This window comes from Pediculus humanus, genomic scaffold (genome assembly GCF_000006295.1).
Source record: "Pediculus humanus corporis 1103172108318 genomic scaffold, whole genome shotgun sequence".
Lineage (NCBI taxonomy): Eukaryota > Metazoa > Arthropoda > Insecta > Psocodea > Pediculidae > Pediculus > Pediculus humanus.
The window spans coordinates 467,265-491,624 of NW_002987887.1; the positions used below are offsets into that span (position 1 = coordinate 467,265).

The following is a 24,360-nucleotide window of genomic DNA, read 5'->3' on the forward strand; positions in this document are numbered from 1 at the left end:
GTGAAAGACTTTGCAATGTATGCCAAAGGTTATTTATTTATTTATTTTATTTTGTTTTGCTTTTTTTTTTATTTATCATAACAATTCATGAGGTGATGATGATGATGATGATGATGATGATGATAATTTAAAAAAAAAATGAAGGAATAAATTATTGTTTCATTTTTTGTATTTAAATGGTATCGAGAAATTTTTTAAGATTGTAATGATGAGAAAATAATTTAAGCGACTTAACAAATTGTATCCAATATTTGGAAATGTTATAATAATAATTATATATATATATATATTTAATTATGTATGAGATTTTAAAAAAACAAAAAAAAAAATTTTCAAATAAATTTGATTATTATTAATATTTAATTAAAATGAAAATTTTGTTTTTAATCGAACATTATAAGAAAAAAAATATTTATTTAAATTTGAAAAGTGATTAGTAGAAAAGGTAAGAATGATTTAATAAGAAGTAATTGTTATGATAAACTATGGAAAATGATTTGAAACATAATACATAAATTAAAATTAAAATTTAATGAGAAAAATTAATAAGTACATAGAATGATGTTTGTTCGATAAAAGTTGATTAGGAAAAATTTATATCGAATGCATTATGAAATAAATTTTAAATAATAAAATACTTAAATAGTTACTTTAGTGTTATGTAATTAAAGTAACAATAAATTATTAATAATAATATAAGCGAAAGATGAAGGGAAAAAAATTATTATTTTTTGGATTTAACATGATTTGGTTTTGTAATGGTGGGTTTACATGTAAGGGATAAAAATGAAAATAAAATTGAAAGTAAATAAAAGAGAGTTAAAAAATTCACACGAAGGATTAGAATTGAAGAAAAAGTATCGAAAAATATTTAAATAATAAATCGTTTCACACATAAAACTAATTAAAAACGTTATAAAAGTTAAAAAAAAAAAAAAAGAAATGAAAGAAGTCCGCCATTTTTGTTTTATTAATTATTTGTCGTCTGCTACGCACATGACAAAATACGGGTTGTATATTTAGTTACAGTAGAGTACGGACGCGCGGTGAGAGCCATACGTTCTAACTCGATTATTACATTGTGTTTTAATTAAAAATAAATAAATAAATAAATAAAATCGTGACATATTAATCGTAAAGTGTTTTAAATAATAAGTAGTGTAAGTTATTAAAAAAAAAAAAAATTATTTCGTTTAATTATAATGAGTTCGAAAAAAAATTATCATAATCAAAATCAAAACAAAGATGGAGACCGCCATGCTCGTTTCAAATAGAAACAACTGTCAAAAATTTATTTATTATAATTTTTTAAAAACGCCGGATTGTCATTAATTAATAAATAATACATAATATTCAATAAAGTTTACGTTATTAACGAAATATATTTTTATTATTAATTAAAATTTATATAATTTATTTTATTTTGAAAAGGGTGTGGAATGATACAATACAAATTGTGGGATTGAAGTTGATTGAAAATTTTTTTTTTATTTTTTTGTTTTTTTTTATGGCGGGAATTTTTTTTTAAAATTCCATCACGTATCGTTAATTAAATAATATTTATTTTCAAACCGGCGTTTATTTATTTATTTATTTATTTATTGTTTTTTATTTAAAACAATGTTTACATTAATTGACAAGACAAATACAATCAGGATTTCTGATAAGAGTTTTTTGTTTTTGATTTATTATCATTATTATTACTATTATTATTATTACCATTTGAGTTTTTTTTTCTTTTTTTTTATCCTAAAAATGAAATAATTTTTTTTTTTTCTTACTGTAAAATATTTTAATTAAAAGTTTATTATTATTATTAAAAATAAATGACAAGATGAGGTTAGGAAATTTTGTTTTTTTTTTTTTTGTTTCAGGTTTTTATTAGTGATAAGGTTTAAAAAAAAAAAATTTTATTACCAGTGATAAATACAATTTTATAAAATAAGTGTTTTTTTTTTTTTTTTGTTTAATTATAGTAAACCATATTATTATTATTATTATTGTAGTGAACTTTAATCGTAGTGTGTGTGTGCGTATTTATTAATCAAAGTGTTCAAATGCATTTATTACAATAAGTGTTTTTTATATTTTAAAATGTTATTCAATCGTAGTAACAAAACCAAAATGGATTACCATATTACTTTACTTCAGCTTGTTGTGCTTACTTGTCTACTGTTTACACATGGTAAGAATCAAAATAATAATAATAATTTTCAATGTGTTTCGATTGATTGAATGCGGTTTGAATGAATCGAAACTTTCGTTCGAGTGGTGGAAAAAGATCTTTTATGATTTTGCTTATGATTTTTTGTATGGGTTATACCTGTTTTCACATTTACCTCATTTTAATTTAAACAAATGTTGTAACTCAGGTTTGTTTATTGTGTCATTGGTTGACAAAATTGATTGATTGTCGATTATTCGATTCAGTCGTTTAATTAATTATTAATGGTATCGCAAAGTAGTAATCGTAACACAAATGAATTGGAAACGATTTTGTTTTACATTGTCGAAACATCTTTAATGATTTTATTAATTAAAATAACAGAAATAATAATAATAATAATTATGATGTTATGTGAATTGGTTAAAGTTTCTTTTCTGTGTCTGTGTTTGTGTGAAGTTTAAATTTTTTCGCACAAAATTATATTAACTTTGTGTGTGTGTATTTAATTTATTAGGTTGTTCAACCTTGATTTTAAAACCAAAACTGCTACTTTTTATTATTTACATTTAAACGTCACGTTTTATTCTTTCTTTTTTTTGCCATGGTTTGCAATGAATTTCTCTCTCTCTCTCTCTCTCTCTCTCTCTCTCTTTGCTTCTTTTAGATTTTTTTCCCCTCTCTCTCTTTATTTGTTTCTCTCTTTACCCATTTATCTTTATTTCACTTAATTTCTCTTTCTTTTTTTCTCTCTCTTTATTTCTTTTTCTTTTTCTTTATTTTTCTATCCATCTATCTTTATCACACTTTATTTCTCTCTCTCTCTCTCTTTCTCAAAGGCATTCACATAAGAAACAAATCAAGTCCATCCTTTTAAAAAAAAAAAAAAAAATCTTTTCATCGAACAAATTCGTTTTATTTTTTTTAAAAATCGATTAATAATAATAATAATAATAATAGTAATAATAATAATACTAAAAGATGTGTGATTTAATTTCATAAAATCCACTTTTACCTTTTTTTAAAAAAAAAAAAAAAATTCATTATTTTTTTATTCTCATTCGTCTCACTTGAAATCTCCCCCCCAGATCGTTGGTTTATTTTTTTTTTTTTTTTTTTTTTTGGGGCAGGAAACCGAACGAGGGCTTGAAATAAACGTTTATTATTATTATCATTATCATTATCATTATTATTATTATTATTTTATTTCGTACAAAAAAAACACACACACACATTTGCAACATGATGTATGCAAATGTGCAATAAAAAAAAAAAAAAAAAAAAAAATCAAACAGTTGACGAATGGAAAAAAAAAAAATTTCGCGTGTATTAAACGCGGTTGTTGTTGTTTTGTTTGTTGTTGTCGTCCTCGTTGAGTTGCAATCGAATGAAATGTTTGTCGGTTGAATCGAAGAGTTCGGTTTTCATTAATGGTAAGGATGTCGAGTGAATGATTCATATTTTTTTTTTTTTCGTTGTTGTTTTGTCCCTTTCTTATTTCCCTCTTATATATATATACATGTATTAATCCCTCATCCGTCCTTTCCTCTCTCTCTCACCCCCTCCCCTCCCCTCCCTCACACACCACTTCACCCCTTTTCCTCCCCCGAATCCATATCTATGAGAGTCGTTTCATCAATCGAATGTTGTTGTAATTTTTTTAGTTTTGGCGACTGTTCACATCAACCCAAACGTTTGTTTGCATCAAACGAATTTTTTCTACTCAATAAATTATCATTATTATCATCATCATCATCATCATCATCATCATCATCATCATCGTCGTCAATCGATGGCGTTATAAAAGCATAAATTATCCCGTTTTTTTTTGCTGGATTTATGAGTTTGAGTGAGAGAGAGAGAGAGAGAATGGAAGAAAAAGTAGTCAGGATGACTCCAGAAGATGAAGGTGGGGGAGGTAGAGGGGGGAAGGTGAAGGATGAGGAGGATTGGGAAAAATGACGTGGAATTAGAATTTCTTTAGTTATTAAATAAGAATTCTATTTTTACGCTTATTATTTTTTTTTTTTAAACTTTTAAGTCAACAGGTCTTTTTTTTTTAAATAATCGAAAGCTTTCGATAATTTTTATCTCTCTCTCTCTCTCTCTTTCTCTCACTCTCGTTTTCGAGAACATCGTGTTCTATATTTAAACAATTTCTTATTTAAAAAAAAAAAAAAAAAAAAAAAAACTTTTTCGAACGGTTTTAAAAAGAGGAAAAGAAAAACAAAAAATTTGAAGGTCGTCGTCGTCTTGTTGTTGTCGTTAAATATACATAAAGAAATATGTGGGACATTATTAATTGAAATAAAAGAATTTTTTTTTTTTTTTTTTTTTTTTCGTTTGTGTAGTAAATAAATAAATATTTAATGACTAAGAGGAACCAGATGTGCGTGTGTGTGTGTGTGCGTGTGCATGTGCGTATATATTTATGCGAAGGTTTGTTGTTAATTAAATACGCGACAACAAAAAAGAATTTCCATATTGATAATTTGGAAAGAAAAAAAAAGACGGTTATCGTTTTATTCGAGAACGTGAGTCGAAATTCGATTTGAAATTTTGCCGCCAAAATATTTTCTCATAATAATAAATTTGTTTTTAAAAAGGGATTTAGTTTTTCAAATATGATTATATTTTCTAATTTCTTAAAAGAATTACGTAAAATTAAAAGATTTTGAATGATTGATTGATTGATTGATTGAATGAATGAGTGAATGAAAAAAGAAAATTAAAAGAATTTGTGTGTGTGACGTCATCATTCGTAATCGTTCGATGAGAATCGGGGGAAAGAAAGGCAGGGAAAAAAAAGTTTTGCCAACTTAAAATTTTCAAAACAACAAAAACAACAAGAAAATGATTCGCTGTGACGTTCGCTATGACGTAATAAGCGGTGTTTTATTTAATTTAAATTTTTTTTCCGTTTATTTTCTCTATGACTTTGTTTTCGTGTAAACAATAAGGGAAAAATTATTTTGTGTCGTTTTAAATATGTATGATGATGATGATGAGAATGCGTTTAAAAAAAATTTTTTTTTTGAATTATTATTATTATTTTTGAATGTTTGGGGAGGAAGGGATGGAAAAGGGGAGGGGAGAAGAGGGGGAAATGGTAAAATTTTAAAATGTTGCACGTGTGAAAAAAATAATAACGGTCGATTCTGTCGTCAGGCATTAGTATCAAATAACAAAATGTTGGTTAAAACCTTAACTAAATTAAATTTAACATTTTTTTTTTTTTTTACGATTTCGAAACGATAAATAAGGAAAAAAAAAAAAATAATAATGTGAGTGTTTGTCGTTTGTTTGCTTCACTTAAAAACGCCTCCTTTTGTCGCGATTGTTATATTATGATGATGATGATGATGATGATGATGATGATAGTATAAATGATGTGATGTTGATGACTTCTTTTCAATGGTTAGTTTTTTTTTTTTTTTTTTTTTTACGAGCTTTTCTTTGTTATGGTTGTTGTGTAATTTCCTAAGATGAAGAACAAGTTCGGCAAAAACCAAAAAAAAAACTCGAGTTTCACGCATGAAATATTTTTTACAATAAAAATCGTAATAAATGTTTTTTACATTGTTTGTTTGTTTGTTTGTTTGTATTGCTCAACCGAACGGATGCGAGAATTTTTACGTGTTAATTTTTTTATAATAAAATTTACGTGAAAATGAAAGTAAAAGGAATGAAAAAGATGATAAAAGGGGGGATGTTTGTTTGTTTGTTGTTTGTTTGTTTGTTGTTATCGTCGATGATTCTACTGCCACTATAAGTTTTTGAATAAAATGAGAGTAGTAGTCAATGACTGATTGTTCGAATTAAAAAAATTAATTTTTTTAAAGGGGAAAATTAAAAGAAAATGGGAGGGAAGGGAATTTTGTCGCAACTTCGCGAGTGGGGTAAGAAGTGTCGCGATGTCGAAAAAGTTTTTTTTTTTTTTTTTGTTCTTTTTCTTCCTTGTTAGGCGAGAAATGGAATAATTAATATTTAAATGATGCGTGACGTTTCCTTAATGAGATTAATTTAATTTTTTTGTTGTTGTCGTTGTGTTTGTTGTTGTTGTTGTTGTTGTTCGATCGATCGATTGTTAAATTAAATATCGATTTGACTTTCCGTTTTTTTTTTCTTTTCTTTTCGATTCTTTCTCGGAAGCCGCTTTCTTTCTTTTTGTTTTGGAAAAAAAAGAAAAATTCGGTTTATATCTTTATTATTATTATTATTATTATCATCGCGGAGGGCGTGAGAGTTCATAGGGTCGTTGATTCATGTACACGTGATTTGTCGGTACCTAGGTTTTTTTTATTTATTTGATAACGATAAGAAAGTTTTTTTTTCCGAAAAAAAAAGGAAAGAAATTTATTGTTAGACTCCATTTTGAGTGACGCTTTTTCTTTTTTTATTGTTTTCTTCTCTCTCTCTCTCTCTCTGTGCGTGTTTGTCTTTATATGTCTGTTTTTTTTTGATTCTCTCTCTCTCTTTTTGATTGTCTCTTTCTGTTTCTTATTCTCTCTCTCTCTCTCTTTCTTTTTTGTTTTGGTTTGTTCCTTTTTTTGTCTCTCTCTCTTTCTCTTTTTCTATTTCTGTTTTTTTTAGCTCTCTCTCTCTCTCTCTCTCTCACTCTCTCTTTCAATTAAGAAAAGCGTAAAATTCGATTTCATAATTTTTTTTTTTTTCCCCCGTGGTGATAACCACGTGACCAAGTTTATGACAGTTAAAAAAATTTTTTTTTTTTTTTCAAAAAAATAACCGTTAAAAATCGAATTGATGTGTGTGACGCACGTGTCGTCGTCGCATCCTCGGCGCGACGGATGACTAATTTTTTTTTTTTTTTTTTTTTTTTTTGTTACCCCTCCAAAAAAATTTGGAAAGCTCCGATCGTTAAATATGAAGGCAGAGTGAAAACCGTTCGTTTTTCCAATTGATATAATTTGAAAATTTGCGTCACTGTCTTGTGTCGTCGAAAATATGTTAAATAAATATTTAAAAAAAAAAAAAAATGGATAAAACGAAAGAGAAAAAGAGAGAAAGAAAAAGAAAGAGAGAAAGAAAAAGAGAGAGAGAAAGAGAAAACAGGAATAGAGAGGGAAAAAAGAAACAAACTAAGAAGAAAAAGAAAGGAAGAGACAAAGTAAAAAACAGAAAAAGACAAAGAGAGAGAGAGAGATAGAAACGGAAAAAAAGAGGAACAGAAAGTCAGACACTTAGAGAGAGAGAGAGAGAGAGAGAGAGAGACGATTTCACGACAAACTAGGGCAAAACGATTGAATACAAAGGATGTGGTGGTGGTGGGGGAGGGGCGTTCGTGTTAGTGACATAAATATTCTTCAGGTTTATCCGATTTACCTTTTTAGTTTATTGGAAAATAATTTAAGGGGAGTAACAAACACTTTTTTTTTTTTTTTTTTACTTTTTACTGGGAAGAAAAAAAAACGTAACGACACGAACACCCCACACAAAACTTCCTCCCCCCCTCAAAAAAAAAAAAATTATTAATATTTATTTATTTTTATTCCGAAACGAAAGTTTCGTATTATTATTATTATTATTATTTTTTTTTTTTTTTTTTTTTTTCTTTTTGTTGTCGTTTTACCACCAACTGCGAAAATTTTATTTTAATTTCATATCGATGAGTTTGTGTCCCCTCTAAAAGGACACGTTGGTGTTATGAACCTCGAAAAGGTCGGGGAGGGGGAAGGGGGGGCAATACCGGGTGGTTGCCGATTTGGTACCGATTAATGAATTATTTTTTTTGGCGTACGAATTTATTATTCGTGGTAGGAAAATAAGAAGAAGAAGAAGTAGAAGAAGAAGAATAAGAAGTAGAAGAAGTAGAAGTAGAAGAAGTAGAAGTAGAAGAAGTAGAAGTAGAAGAAGTAGAAGTAGAAGAAATAGAAGAAGAAGAATAAGAAGTAGAAGAAGAAGAAGGAAAAGAAGAAGAAGAAGAAGAAGAAGGAGAAGACGTTGAACTCGATTTTTTTTTTTTTTTTTAATCTTAAATTCTTCTAGAATATTCCGTGGCTCATTAATTTTCGACAGCGTTTTTGTTTAGAGTCCGACAGAAACGTTTTACAAACGTTATTCGTATCAAATCAAATCAAAAATCGAACACAAAAGTTTTGTTTTTATGTTTTCTTTTGTTGTTGCTGTTGCTGTTGTTTGTTTTTTTGGGGAGAGAGAGAGAGAGAAAAAATTTTTTTCGTTAATGATTTGTTTACGTGGTGGAGAGAAACCAACCGTGTGGAATTGTTTATTTATTTATTATTATTATTATTATTATTACACACGAGTCATCATCATCATGATTGGTGGAAAACGAAAACCGTTCGAACGAGTTAAAATTAAAATTGCTGTCGTGTTGTCTTCTCAATGCCTTCCCCCCTGGAAAAACTTTTTCTGCAAAAGTGCGAGAGTTTGTAATTACGACAAACAATTTGTCTTGTTAATAATTTATTATATCTTTACGTTCCGTTCGTTGGTGACGAATATCGAACGTCACGAACGTATCATTTTCTTTTTTTTCTAGGTAAAAAGGAGGGGGTGGAGGGAAAGAGGGAGGGAGGGAGGGAGAAAGACAAAAAGTGGTTTTTTAAATTTTAAATGGATTTAAAATGAACAAACGTGTTGTTTTTTTTTTTTTCACAGACGAGCAGATGGTACCTTAACAATGCCCTGAAGGGGTTTTTTTCGTTTTGTTTTCGGGTACCTCTCGGAAATGATGCCTGCCATCATGGCAATGCCATGCCAATGCCATCCCATGCCATGTGCACCTTTCCTTTTTTTTTTAAAAATTAAAAACTGGTATCGAAAAACATTTGGAAAGATTTTTGTAAAAAAAAAATTTATTTTCGAGTAGTCGAATTTTTATTCGAAATGATTCGGTGCCATTTTGGAAAGGGAGGAAAGAGGAGGGTGTAGGCCGGAAGGGGGCACTTTTTGGGACACTTTTTTCCTTAATGAAATTCTTTACGAATGATGGACTGTTGCGAGACGTTTTTTTTGTCAATGGGAAAAAAAAAGAATTCTTGGCATTCGTTTACGAATTTTTTTTTTTGTTGTTATTTTGGTTGTTTTTTCACGGGAATGATTCTCTAGGTAATCATTCGACTGTCAGGTACACACCGGGTGCCGATATGAGAACCATCGAAAAAGAAGAAACAACAAAAAAGGAAAAAGAGGAAGAAAGGAAGGAAGGCAAAGTCGGAAAAATCTTTTTTTTTTATTCGATTAAAAAGTTTTTGTTTGTTTGTTTTACTTTGTTTTATTATCATTATTATCATCATCATTATTATTATCATTATTATTATTGTTCCATTTTGAAATTGTTAGGCGTAAGTAATGAGTTTTGGTTTTTTTTTTTTTTTTTTTTTTGCGTTTTCGAATCGATCGCATGTTAAAGACTCGTAAATTTTTCAAGAGTCGGATTACGGACTCTGTGTGATTAGAGTGCCGGACGTTAAAATAAAAGGCTATCGCCGCTGCTGCCACGTCGCCACCACCACCACCGCCACCGCCCCCGCCGCTTTCATAACCATCATCATCATTATTACCACCATCGTGTCGTCGCCACCACAACCACCACCATTTAATAAAAGAGACATTTTTGTTTCTCACTCGATTTCCTAGAGAATTGAAAATTTTTTTTTTTTTTTTTTGCTTTCGATCCATCGTCGGCGCCGCCGCCACCGCCACCACCGCCGTCGTCGATCCTCTTCGGCGAAAACGGCGATTTTCTTTTTTCCTTTTCTTTTTCTTTTCGCGATTCATCGATAGAATCTTTTGTACAAATATTTTTTGCTTCTTTTCCAAAACTCGAAAAAAAAAAAAATCGACGGAAGTAACAAGGACGGTTGGTTATTGGGGGGAGAGGGGGGCGTGGCGGTTGGGAACGACTATTCAGACTATGTAAATATTTAAAGGAGACGAACGTGTTAACTCATTGAAAATGAAAGTAATTCATTAATTACAACAACAACAACAAAAAAAAAATTGTTTGTAATTTAATTCATACTAATAATAATAATAATAGGTTCGCTCGTAAAAGAATGAAAACAAAAGAAAAATTGTCATTATTATTATCATTATTATTATTATTACTAATAACGTCGCGGTTTAGGCATCTCCGTTCATTCATTGATATTACTCATCATCATCATCGTTGTCACTATTAACTAGTAATTATTTAATTGGTCGGGTGTTAAATCATCGATAAAAGATAAAAAAGAGGATTTGGCGTTCGATCATCATTATTATCATTATCATTATCATTATTATTATCGAAGTAGGAAAGGAAGAAGAAGAGGAAGGAATTGCGGGTTTGAAAAAATAATCCAAGGTTTTGCGGGTTCGGTTTACGTTTCGTCAGTCGACGTTCGTCACATGTTTGTTCTATTAGTAGTAGTAGTAGGACGAAATGAGGTTAGGTTCGAACAGGTGTGAACGTGACGATGATGAGGAGTCACAAGTAAGCGATCCGAATCCGAAAGTAGGGGGAGGAAGGTAGCGGAGGGGTAATAGGGTAAGGTGTAAAAGAATAGGGAAAATAAAACGAATCCGTCGTTCGTCGTGAATCATTTTGTCGAATTCGAGAACGTTTAGACAAGGGAAAAAGAAAGCCAATGAACAAACAAACAAACAAACAAACAAGCAAACAAACGAACGAAAAAAAAGTTTGCCAAAGTTCATGGAAAAATATTCACATATTTAATGAATTTTTTTCTTTTTTTTTTTTTAAAAACAATTTTTAATGTTTAGCTTATGGATAGAGCGCTCGTCGTTCATTTTCCATGTTTTAAATCCACGAGCTCGTTTGTTCGTTTGTTCGTTTGTTGTTTGTTGTTTTTTAAATTTCCGATTTGCAAAATTTTAAAAGAAACCTCGAAAGGAAATGGAAGACTTTGGAATAATAATAATGATAATCATTATTATCTTCTTTTTTTTTTTTTTTGTTTCGTTTAAAAACCCAAAACACAATTCAAACGTTTTGCACCTGGCGTTTTTTTTTTTTTTCTCTGAGCACATGTGTCGTGCCTGATTATTATTATTATCATCATCATCATTATTATTATTACTACTACTTTTTTTCATCTGCATCTGCCTTCGATTATTTCCCTTCCCTCCACCTTTTTTACCTCGCCCTTGATCCCGAATTCGTCAATCGTCATTCTCGCATTCGATTAACAACACGAGAAAAGTTTAAACATCCCAACGGTTTTGTTTTAAATGGAAAAATCGAAGTGGAAGAAGACAGACTTCGGTTGCCTGATGGGTGTGTGTGTGGGGGGGAGGGAAAATCACGTTTAAAATTAAAACAAATACAAAGTCCAAATCGTAAAACATGCAATAAAAAAAAAAAATGTTGATGACTTCATTTTTGATAGAACAACCTGTTTTTACAAAAAAAAGAAAATGAGTCAAACAGGTACTCAATGTGATATGTCGTCGTGTCATTAGAATAATTTCGAATAATCGAATAATTTCTGTCGGATTAATTTTTTTTTTTTATGTCGGAAAAATTTTTTTCATATCGAGGTTGGTTTTGTAATTAATTAGTCGTGTCGTCCGTCACCTTTTTGGCGAATCGGGTGTATTCAATTTCCGGTTTCCGCTTTCCCCCCTCCCCCCGCCGCCGTCGGAGAAATTCGATTCGTTTCTTTTAATTTTTTTTTTTTCTAGATTTTTCCATGGCGTGAATCGTTTTGAATAAATAGATATATAATGCGTCCTTGTTTCGTTTGTCGTAACGTAAGAATAAATTGATTGAAAGGATTTCGTTCACGTTTCTCTCTCTCTCTCTCTCTTTCTCTCTCACGGACAGCAGAAGACAAATACGTGATTATTTTATCAATGACGATAAAACGGTTCTAGCCGATTTGTTATGATTTATTATTATTATCGTTACTATCATTATTATTATTATTATTGTTATTTTTTTTCTTTCGTTCTTCGTTTTTTGACTTCTGGGTGAGGTTGATGCTGATGAAAAGTTTTACCTGACCTCCTCGTATTTTTAAACATAATAATAATAATAATAATAGTAATAACGTTTCAAAAAGTGAAAATAATAATGATAATAATAATAATAAAGGGGATTGTATTTGTTTAGGAAAAAAAAAACAAAAAAAAACTTTCATGCGGGTAAATGTGTTAAATTAAAATTTGATTATTATTTTTATCCCCTTTTTATTATTATTATTATTATTATTATTATTATTATCATTATTAGTATTATTAGTATTATTATTATTATTATTGTTGTTGTTGTCGTTGTTGTCTTTGAAGTTGTCCTTAGTCTTGGTGGTTGTTGTTGTCGTTATTTCTAATTCTAATGCTTGCTATAGTCGTTTCTGGGTTTGTTGTTGATGTTGTTGTCGTATTATTGGTTGTTGCGGTTGTAAAGATTGTTGCTGTTGTGGTTGCAATGGTTGTTGTTTTTGTTACTGTTGTTGCATCGGTTTTCGTTTGTGGTCGTTGTAGTCTTAGTGATTGTTGTTATCGTTGTAATTCTAATGGTTTTCGTAGTGATTCTGGTTTTGTTGCTGATGTTACTGTTGTATCATTGTTTGTATGGCTGTAACGGTTGTTGTTTTCCTTGCTGTAGTTGCATCGGTTTTCTCTCTCTTTGTAGTCTTATTGATTGTTGTTGTCATTGCAATTCTAGAGGTTGTCGTAGTTGTTTCTAATTTTGTTGGAATTCCCATAGTTGTTGTAGTAGTTTTTGAGTTTGTTGTTGATTTTGTTGTTGTATCATTTGTTTCTATGGTTGTAATGGTTGTTACTGTTTTTGTTGCTGTTGCGGTTGTAATGGTTGTTACTGTTTTTGTTGCTGTAGTTCCATCTAATAGCGCGGTTTTCGTTCGTTGTCGTTTAGTCTTAGTGATTATTGTCGTCGCTGTAATTCTAGAGTTTGTTGTTGTTGTTGTCATAGTCTTTTTTGTATGTTTGTTATTGATGTTGTTGTCGTAGTTGTGGATGCGGTTGTTATTGTTGTCGTCGTCATCTTCGGTATTAAGCGCGTTTTATCAATATACATTTTTTTTTGTTTCTTCTACGTCTGAGGTCAGTAGACAAAAAATAGCAAAAGGAAAAATTAATCGCTGTGTAATGTAATATATTGAAAAAAAGTTTTGAAACAGAATTTCAAAGGCGTAAAGTTTTAAAACAAATGTAAGGATAAATGTCGTAGAAAAGTTAAACGAGTTCGTTTTTTTTTTTTTATTGAAAAATTTCTCTTGGACATCACACACACACACACAATTAGACGACGACAAGCCCACATTCTTTTTTTTTCTTTTTTTTTCCATGACTTTCGACGACGATTTCCATAACAAAAAAAAAAAAAAAAAAAAAACATTTTTTCCATCATCATCATCATCATCATCATCTTCTTGTTCTTCTCCGGACGATAAAATTTTGTTTTAAAAAGTAACGTAACGTAACGTCACAACCGGAAATCGATTCGTTATTTTACGACGTTTAAAAATTATTATTATTATTATTATTAATTTGTTTTTTAACGAGAGTAAAATGTTGGAGACACAAAAAAAAATTAATTCGTATTAATAATTTGTTTTTGACGTCATTTCCGGTCTTTCGAATATTTTTTTTTTTTTTTTTTGGTCAGCCTTGTTGTTGTACGTCTCGTGACTTAATTGTCGAAAAAGAAAAGGAGGAGGAGTAGGAGGAGGAAGAGGAGGGAAATAAAACAAACGAAAACAAACAAAGGAAAAAAAAAATTTTTTTTTTTTGTTTTGTTTTGTCTGTCGATCGTGATTGAGGAGGGATTTTTTTTTTTTTTTTGTTTTAATTTCTAGTACGTATAACAAACAACAAACAAAATTGTTTGTTTGTTCGTTTGTTTATGTTTCCGTATGGAAAATATTTTTATAAATACACAAACATTAAAAAGCAAACACGAAAAAAAAAAAAAAAAAAATTTTTTTTAATAACATCGGCGTGTGGTCGGCCATATCGTGACGTTACATTCATTCGTGTTTTCGAATTATCGTTCCAGTTGGAATTTTCCAGAACTTTCTACGTCATCGATGAAAAATTAATAATTTTTATTAATTTGTTGATATTTTCTATAGGGAATTGCGACGACTCGACCGTCGGACCGATATTGATCAAGGAACCCCCGAATCGAGTTGATTTTTCAAACACGACCGGTGCCGAAGTCGAATGTTCCGCAAGAGGAAATCCAACACCTGAAATCATATGGGTACGATCCGATGGTACGGCTGTGGGTGACGTACCAGGATTGAGACAGGTAGTACGACCAATCATCATCATCATCATCATCATCACGGTTGATGCGAGAGAGTAGTAATTAACGGTCATATGGATTTTTGTTTTTTTTTTTTGTTTTTGGCACTTACATCAGGTACTACCGAACGGAAATCTCGTTTTCCCACCGTTTCGCGCCGAGGATTACAGACAGGAAGTACACGCTCAGGTTTACGTTTGTCTGGCGAAAAATTCAGTCGGATCCATTCATTCGAGGGATGTCAACGTGAGAGCAGGTAAAGAGTCGATTAAAAATTTTTTCGAAATCTGGATCGGATACACAGGCGAAGGAGATAAAAATGCCGACCTTTGACCCCTTTATCTGCTTCTGCTTCTTCTACATTAAACAAGGGACTCTTGTGCGTTCGCGAACGATTTTATCAAGGTCAAGGTGAACTTAGAAACTCTTTCATTCATCCCGTCGGCATTTTTATCTCCTCCCACAAAAAATTTGCCGCCCATTTGATTTGATTTGACGCAAGTTTCGCGGTTTTTTTTTTTTTAAAAAAAATTGACACTCGTTCGATACTCGATTTGATAACGATTCGATACTCGAAAACTCATTTATCTTGCGTCAAATCGAGTCGGGGGAGAGCACACCGCGAGGAACCTGAACATTTCCTCCCCTTCCCCCCTTGATCTTGTGTGTTTTTTTTATTTTTTATTTTGTGCTTTTCCGGAAGTCGTTCGTCGGTTCGCGTGCACCCGCGACCGCAAAAAAAAGAAAAGAAAAGAAAATAGAAAAAAAATGTGGATTCGTGTTAACGAACGATAAGGAAAAAGCAAACAAAATCCGCCATTTTGACAAAAAAAAAAAAATAAAAAAATTGTTTCGTTGTTTCTATCTTTTGCTCTTATAAGAAACGGTCGAAGTTTATACACGAATTATTATTATTATTATTATTTTAATAATCATCATCATTATTATTATTATTATTATCGTCATTGATAATGATATTAATTTCACGTAATTAGAATTTTTTTCTAATTATTTTAGGTGATGTCGAATCCCCAGTCGATCCATTCAGCCGTTTGCCTTTTTTCCGATCCTTCCTCGAAGATCCTTCGTTGATTTGATCCCGAAACATTTTTCCGACACTATTATCCAGGAAAATTTTATATTTTATCCAGGAAAAGAAAACAAACAAAAAAGGACAAAGGTATACATGTAAAAGTAAATATCCGAATTTAAATTATTATTATTATTATTTTTTTTTTTTTTTCGGTGAAAAATGATACCCGTGTAACGAACGATTCTGATAAATTGCTGTTGTTGTTTGTTTGTTGTTCGGTTGTCGTTTGTTGAAAGTTTTATGTCATCGTTCCGAACATAAATTTTTTTTTTTTTTTTTTTTTTTAAATAAAAAACTCGTATATATATATTTAATTTTTTTCCGAAATATTTTAAAAATAATAATAATAATAATAATGACGATGACGACGATAACAACAACAACAACAATAATTTTTTAAAGAAGAATTCGTGCCCCTTTTTTTAATTTTTTTTTTATATATTCGGTTGTTTTGTTTGTTTATTTTGTCTTCATACCTTTCTTGTCATCATCATTATCATTATCATTATCATCGTCGTTAATGTTTGTAGTTGTTTGTATATTTAAAAAAAAAAAAAAAAAAACAAAACACTAATCCGCCCTATTGTTATTATCATCATTTATAAAATAAACTTTGCCGACGTTAGAAAACAACAAAATGTGACGCGCGACAAACAGGTACGCTAGTTTTTACAAAATAATAATAATAATAATAGTAATGATAAGAGCAATGTATGAGAAACGAACGACTCGGGAAAACTGCGAAATTTTCCAGCGATATTGTTTTTCCAGTTTTCGCGAAAAGTAAACGCGCATGCGTGCGTGCGTGCGTGAGTTTGGAAAATTATTAAATCTTACTGGAAAAATATGTGATTCGTTAGCTGGAAAATTTTTTTGCCGTTGAGGAAAATGTTCAGGTTCCAAAACTCAAAACTCGAAAGTTTTCCTAATATTTCCGTTTTGTTTGCGTTTGTTTGCGTTTGTTTTCTTCGTTTGTCCGTTTGTCATAATCGTTTTGAATTGATTTGTCAGTTGTGTCGCAATACTACGACATCGATGTTAACAAGGAATACGTCATCAGGGGTAATTCTGCCATATTAAAATGTCAAATACCTTCGTTCGTCGCTGATTTCTTGACGGTTATCTCATGGCATTCGGATGGTGGGGATGATATACATCCGACTAGTAATTACGGTACAAAACATTTGTCTTTTACCGAAAGAAAACTCTGGGAAAATTATGTTTGTTTGTTTGTTTGTTTCAAGTTAAATTTTTTTTAGTTAGCTTTTCCGTTCCTGCTGCTGTTGACGCTGCTCCTGGCGCTGCTACTGCTGGAGGTTGAGAAGGAAGAGAACAGAGCGTCGTTTGTTGTTTTTCTTTACGATTTTTATTTTATTTTGTTTCTTTTTTTTTTTGTTTGTTTTTGTTTCGAACCGGAAAAGTCGTGAAACAATTTTACGAATCCGAAGTGAACAACGAATACGTCATACGTGGAAATTCGGCCGTTTTAAAATGCAGCATTCCGTCTTTCGTGGCGGATTTCGTGACCGTCGTCTCTTGGCAAGACGATACCGGAAATGCGTATTCGTCGAAAGATACCTACGGTAAATCGCCATTCGTTTTCACCGATGATGCAACAAATCGGTAGACTAATTAAAAAAAAAAAAATTTTGTTGTCTGTTGTTGTTTGTTTTCAGTTTTCAGTTGTCGAAAGCGAACGCACGTTCTCACGAACGTAATAATAATAAAACAAACAAAAAAAAAAAACTTTTGAAACTCAAAAAATAGTTTCGTCATTCTCATTAAAGGGAGAAAATCAAAACAAACAAACAAACAAGCAAACAAACAAATGAAAAATTACGAAATTTTAAATGCGTTTGTATAGAAAAAAAAAAAAAAATTTCGCAACCAGAAAAAATATGTTCTCACCGTAAATTTTTGTTATTTTTTTTTTTTTTTTTGACGTGGCAGAAGAAAAAACTGTTACAATAAGTAATTGTAAAGCGCGTTGTTGTTGTTGTTGTTGTCGTTGTCTAGATCGAGATAAATAATAATCGGAATAATAATTAGTTTTATTATTATTATTATTATTATTAATACACTTAAAGACGTTTTAAAAAAAAAATTCACGTCTGGTTGTTTTGATTGTTTTGGTTGTTGTTGTTGTTTGTTTGTTATGATCATCGATATTTAAAATTTTATTATTGTTTAAAAGCCGGAAATAAAAAAAAAGAAACGTTTCAAAAGTTTTTTTTTTTAAATGATGGATTTTATTATTATTATTAATATTGGTTTTCAGATTGTTTTGATGGAAGATTTTGGAAAAGACAAACAAACGACAATCTCTTGTTGTTGTTGTTGTTTAAAAAAAAAAAAAAAAATTTAAATTTCAGTTGTGAATCAATATTACGAAGCGGAAGTTGTTTCTGAATACGTTATCAGAGGCAACACGGCCGTTTTAAAATGTAACATACCATCTTTCGTTGCGGATTTTGTTAGAGTCGAAGCTTGGGTGGGAAGCGACTCGAACGTCTACCTTCCCAAACCAGACTACGGTACGTCACGCAAGACAAAAACAAACAAACAAACAAAAAGTTAAATTTTTTTTTTGTGTTTAGTACCCGTAATATTTTCAACAGGGAAAAAGAATAAGAAGAAGAAGAAGGAGAAAGAATGTCAGCGTCAGTGTTGGGGGGGCGTGTCACGTTAGAACGTAGTCGTCTCGTTCTTCCCTCTCTCTCTCTCTCTCTTGCTCTCTCTTTCCCCCCCCCCCTTCTTTTGTTTTGCTTCCGTGTTCATTGAACTTGACAGAGCTTTGTTTATATTATTTTGGGCGGCGAAAAAATTCTCTTTCTCTCTCTCTCTATCTTTTGGACAAAGAAGTGCAGAAATGTATTCCTTGCATTACAGTTGTCAATCAGTTTTACAAAGCGGAAATACTTACGGAATACGTTATTAGGGGTAACACGGCCGTTTTGAAATGCAGCATACCGTCGTTCGTCGCGGATTACGTCGCGGTCGAAGCATGGATAGACGAAAACGGTCACGAACTCGTTGTCACCGCCGACGACGATGACAATTACGGTAATTATGTGTAAGATTTTGTACCGGAAATTGATGACGATTGTTTGTTTTATTTATTTACAGTTGAGATGGTCAGTTGCTGACGCGTCTCTGACTAGTTTTCCTTTCCCCGTCTCCCCCCTCCTTTTCTTTCCTTGGCAGAAAAAAAATCGGTGGTGACGTTATACTGGTGACGTATTCCTCGTTTTTTTTTTTTAAGCGATTGTGAAATTTGGAAAAGAAAACAAACAAACAAACGAACAAACGACCTCTTTGTTTTTTTTTTTTTTTTGGTATACATCGTTCGTGTTTTGCAGTTGTCAATCAATTTTACACGGCGGAAATACTTAAAGAATATGTTATAAGGGGCAATACTGCCATATTGAAATGTAACATACCTTCTTTCGTTGCTGATTACGTGACCGTCGAGGGTTGGCTCGTCGGCGACGATTTGGAAATCTCGCACATGAAAGATGACTACGGTAATCACGCAAAAGAAAAATTTACTCGCGATAGAAACGTTAAAAAAAATTTGTTTGTTTTCAGGCGAGACGTGGCAAGGCAAATGCGTGACGGGAAACTTTCTTGTCCAGGAAAGTTTCCCGTCTTTTTTTTTTGTAATCCCCTTCTCTGCTCCCCTACCCCCCTCACCTCACCGCCTCGATTCGAACTTACTAATTTTGTAAAAAAAAAAAAAAAAAATATTTTCGATAGTTGTCACGCAGTTCTACGTCACCGAAGCCGAAAACGAATACGTCATACACGGTAATTCGGCCGTTATGAAATGCAAAATCCCCAGTTTCGTCGCTGATTTTGTCAGCGTCATTGCATGGGTATCGGATGACGGAGAGACATACATTCACTCCTCAGACGTTAACAACTATGGTAAATGAAAAATTGGAAAATTTTTCCTCCAAATGTTAACGGAAATTGTTTTGCAGATGTCGTTTCCGTCCCCGCCCCCGCCCCGTCGTAGAATATTGGGTTTTCCCAACAGACAGCGAGACGATGATGACGGTAGTCGTGGTAGTAGCGAAATTAAAAGAATTGTTTGTTTTGATTTTTTTTTAAAAGTTGTCACGCAACCCTACGAAGCGGAAGCGGATAACGAATACGTCATAAGAGGAAATACAGCGATAATGAAATGCGAAGTCCCGAGTTTCGTAGCCGATTTCGTAACCGTCGAAATGTGGATGGACACAGACGGAAACACATATTACCAAAATTCCGATTATGGTAATAACACATCATAATCATCATCAGTCATTATTATGACTTGCGAATAATGTCGATTCTGTTACAGCAAAAGTTTTAAGTTGGCAGCATTTTTTTTTTTTCGTCTCTTTCTTTCTCTCTCTCTCTCTCTCTGTCACTCTGTCACACTCTTCATCCTTATTGTTTGCGTTTAATGTGTCGTGATGATGATTTTTAGTGGTTCAACAGTTCTACCAGAGCCGCGTTTCCGACGAATTCGTTCTTCGCGGGAACACGGCCATATTGAAATGTCAGGTTCCGAGTTTCGTGTCGGATTTTATTGACGTCATCGGTTGGGTTTCTGACGAGGGAGATACTTATTTAAAAGACGACGCCTTTGAACAAAAGGGTAGGGTGGATTTTAAATGTTTAAGTCCGTACCTTAAACCACGCACACGCATCCCTTACCGAAATATCCGAAACCTTGCATCCCCTCATCCCCTCCCCTAGAGACCCATCAAAGCTCTGTTAAGTTGTAAATGAATCGTATTCGAACGGTTATTTTTTTTTGTCATCTTCTGCTTTTATAACTCATAGTCGAGACCGTCAGCAAAGTGTGGAAGAAGTCAAATAATGAATGAGTGACGATAACGTGACGCGTCACCTAAATTAAATTTTTTGTTTTTGTTTACAGGTGAAAGAATAAAAGGAAAGTTTTTCATCTCGTGCCACGAATTTTAATTTTTTTTTTTTTTAATAAATTAATCGACGAGAGGAGAGGTTGAGAGGTTAAAACAATGATTATCAGTATCATTATTATTATTATGATTATTTTTTTTTTATTTTCCGATGGTTACAGTTGTCACGCAGAGATACGAAGTTAACGTTATGGACGAATACGTACTCCGAGGCAATTCGGCCATATTAAAATGTCACATACCAAGTTTCGTGGCCGATTATGTTTACGTATCGGGTTGGGTCGCGGATGATAACACGGTGATAACACCCTTATCACCCTCGGGTACCCTCGGTGATTCATATGGTACGAGGGAATCATTGTTTTAATTCCTCAAAAATCTCTTCCGTTTATCATTATTATTATATCGTTTGTCTAAAAAAAAAACGAAAAAAAAAAAAAAAATTTGGCGCGAAAAAACGAAAAATTTAAATCTCCGTCGGACGTGGCATTAATTTCAATACGAGTGTTTATACACACACGTCATCCGTTTATAATTTTCTATTATTATCATTTTTTTTATTTTTTTTTTAAAACCGGAAGTAGTTGAAAATCTTCCAATTTTTTTTCGTTTTTTTTTATTAAAATTGATTAATTAACGACGATTTTTTTAAGCAATTGAAAATATTAAAAAAAAAAAAAAAAAGAAAATCGTGGATGGAAAAATTTGTTCCAGATGTTAAAAACGTGGTCGCAAAAATAAACAAAGCAAATCGAACTAATAATAATAATAATAATAAATTTGTCGATACGTCAAATGTATTAGTAGTAATAATGATGATGATAATAGTAATAAATAAAACCGTCGGGAAATTCAATCAAATACCGTTAAAATAATCGTGACGAATTTGTATCTTGATTTTTTCATTTTTTTATTCTTCTTCTTCCACGAAATTTATGGAAAACGAAAGGAGAAGAAGAAGAAGAAGAAGAAGAAGAAGAAGAAAACGACGGATTGTTGTTATTTATTATTATTATTATTATTGTTTGTCGTTTCAGGTGGAAATTTTTTTTTTTTTTTAAATTTTTATTTTCGATTGCTTAAAAAATTATCATTAATATTATTATTAGTATTATTAGTATTATTATTATTATTGAATTTTATTTGTTTGACAAAGGAAAGAAAGAAAGAAAAAAAAGCGCGCGAAAAAAATTTCAAAAAAAACGCGAAAAATGTCACGGATGAATTTTTTTTTTTTTTTTTTTTTTTTACGACGTCACGCTATGGAATTGAAAAAGTGCGTGACGATTTTTTTTTTGTGTGTGCGTGTTGACGCGCTATAATTTTTATAGCAGAAGAAAAAAAAGGACCGTGACATTTATTATTATTATTATTATTATTATTTTGAAATTTTTTTTCCGTTGCGTTAACAAAAAAAAAAACAAAAAAATTTTTTTTTTGTTTCCTTTCGTTTGTTTTTGTTTGTTTCTCTCTCTTACTCTCTTACTCTTTCTCTCTCTCTCTCTCTCTCTCTCTCTCTCTCTCTCTCTCATTTTTTCTTTTTCTCTTTTGGTCTAAGTCAAGCGAAAGGAAAAGGAAAAAAAAAAAAATTTCGACTGCTTGCACGGCTCTATTTTATTTTTAACAAAAAAAATTTTTATAGTCTATTAAACGGCCATAAATTATTATTATTATTATTATTATTATTATTTTAATTATTGCATCCGCCATTATTATTATTATCATCATCATTATTATTAATATTTTAATGGATCGTCATTAATCTAATAAATAATAATGGAATGGAATCGAATCGGATTTTGTGTGGATTCGCGTGTGCCTTCGGTTAAATTCCGCACACACGCACACACACACCCCCCCCCCTTCCCGCCATTTTGTTCGTTCCATCCAGTTATGGACATGAATCGTTTCCACGCGAGGCTTAGCGTGGGTTTAGAACGATGGCCCCCACCACCACCACCGCCGGCGGCGGCGGCGGCGTAACCACCATCCATATTTGTTTTTTTAACGAAGAGTGATTTCGGTCAGTTTTTATAAATGGTCGTGGTCTTAGAATTGTTACATTGAACTTTTTTCTTTCTCGTGGAAACGACCTTGAAAGCTTTCTAAACTAAAATCATTATTATTATTATTATTTTTCCGTTAAGTTGAAAAAAATGGCCGTGCAAGTACGAGAGATTTTCTTTCTTTCTTTCTTTCTTTTTTGACACTAAAAAAAAAAAAAAGAAAATGTCTGAATAATTAATCGTTTGTCGTTGTTAAAAAAAATGTCGGAATTAAGTTTTATTAGTTATTATCATTATCATTTTCATTATTATCATTATCATTATTATTATTATTACGGTTAGTTAATTGATTTTTTTCATTAGTTATAAATTTATTAAACTCACGATCGAATTAAATATTTTCTCATAAAGTCGTTTACGATCAAATTGAAAAAAAGAAAACAAAAAAAAAAAAAAACGTGGCAATAGAATTCGAGTCCGCGACGTCACGATGCGATTCATTATTCAGAGATTTTGTTTTTTTATTTTTTTATTTTGTCGCATTTGATTTTGAAAAAAAAAAAGAAGAAGAAGAAGAAAAAAGATGGCATTTTGTTTATTAATTTTTTTACGATTCGTGGCAATAAAACAAAGATGGCGACACCATCAACAACCACGATAGAAATGATTGGAAAAACCGTTAAACGTTTTAAAAAATTTTCGTTTCGCGCCTTTTTTTTTTTTTTTTTTTTTTAAATCGTTTGTTGTTTCCGTCGGAAGTAGTAATAATAATGAAATGCCATCTTTTTTCTTCTTCCACTTTAAACTCCACTTCAAATTCGTTTTTTTTTCTAAAATTTTTTTCTTCCCGGGTGGGGTGGGGGTGTGTTATTATTATTATTACAGATGGAAAATATTTGGTTTTACCATCGGGTGAACTTCACATAAGGGACGTAGGACCGGAAGACGGTTACAAATCTTATCAGTGTCGTACAAAACACAGGCTGACAGGAGAAACGAGATTGAGCGCGACAAAAGGTCGTCTTGTTATCACAGGTAAGTCGCTTATTATTATTATTATTATTATTATTATCAATAACGATTTTCATTCGAAAAAAAGGCAAAATTTTTCGTCGAAACGATTCGATGCGGGTGACGATCCGACACCGTCACCATCATCGTAATCGTTATCATTATTATCGCCATCACCGTCGCCACCGTCACCATCATTCCCTTCATTATTATTATTATCATTCCCATAATCATCATTATTATTATCATTTAATTAATTTTAATTGAATTTACGGTTCAAAGGTTTTTGTAAATGCGCGAAAAAAAGGAAAATTAAATAATAATAATGATAATGATAATAATAAAGTTTTTAAGTTGAAAGTTTTTTTTTTTTTTTTTTTGTAACGGTCAAGGTTGTTGTTGTTGTTGGCATCCCTGCTTTACAATTTAATTTAATTAGATGCGTTAAGTTATTTAATTTAATTTTTTTTTTTTTGTTTAATTTGTTAATTTATTAAGACGCGCGCGTTTAACTTTATTATTATTATTTCTCACTTTGGAATAAAGAGGGAAAGAATGGGAAAGGAGGATCATTTCCGGTTTTTTTTAAATTTCGCTTTATTCGTTTCCGGTTTGTTTATTATTCGGGGAAAAAAATTTTTAAAAGTAAAACGAAAAATTTTGCCTTTAATTATCTAAATATATTTTTGGGATTATTTTTAATGATGATGATGATGATGATGATGATGATGATAATGATCGGAAGCGAGCGATTTTGTTCAGTAAAAAAAAAAAACGCGCGTTATTTTCATTTGTAAACGAAAGTGAAATTTAATTAGAATTAAAATTTTAAAATTGCGATATGAGAATTTAGTAATCAAAAGTTGGCAAACCTGATGGAATTTTTCGAA

The 24,360-nt window shown here is 31.3% G+C and overlaps 1 protein-coding gene across 1 annotated transcript in view; it reads left to right on the forward strand.

The window, feature by feature from the left end:
- Positions 1-14,021: 14,021 nt before the first annotated feature.
- The window catches only part of Phum_PHUM602300 (down syndrome cell adhesion molecule, putative), a gene marked incomplete at both ends in the record, with an annotated part of 35,107 nt that continues 24,768 nt past the window's right edge, over positions 14,022-24,360 (forward strand). The window contains 4 exons of the mRNA XM_002432793.1: positions 14,022-14,429; positions 14,544-14,682; positions 19,276-19,446; positions 23,345-23,494. Coding sequence (XP_002432838.1) covers positions 14,022-14,429; positions 14,544-14,682; positions 19,276-19,446; positions 23,345-23,494 — 868 coding nt within the window. The remainder of the gene's footprint in view (positions 14,430-14,543; positions 14,683-19,275; positions 19,447-23,344; positions 23,495-24,360) is intronic.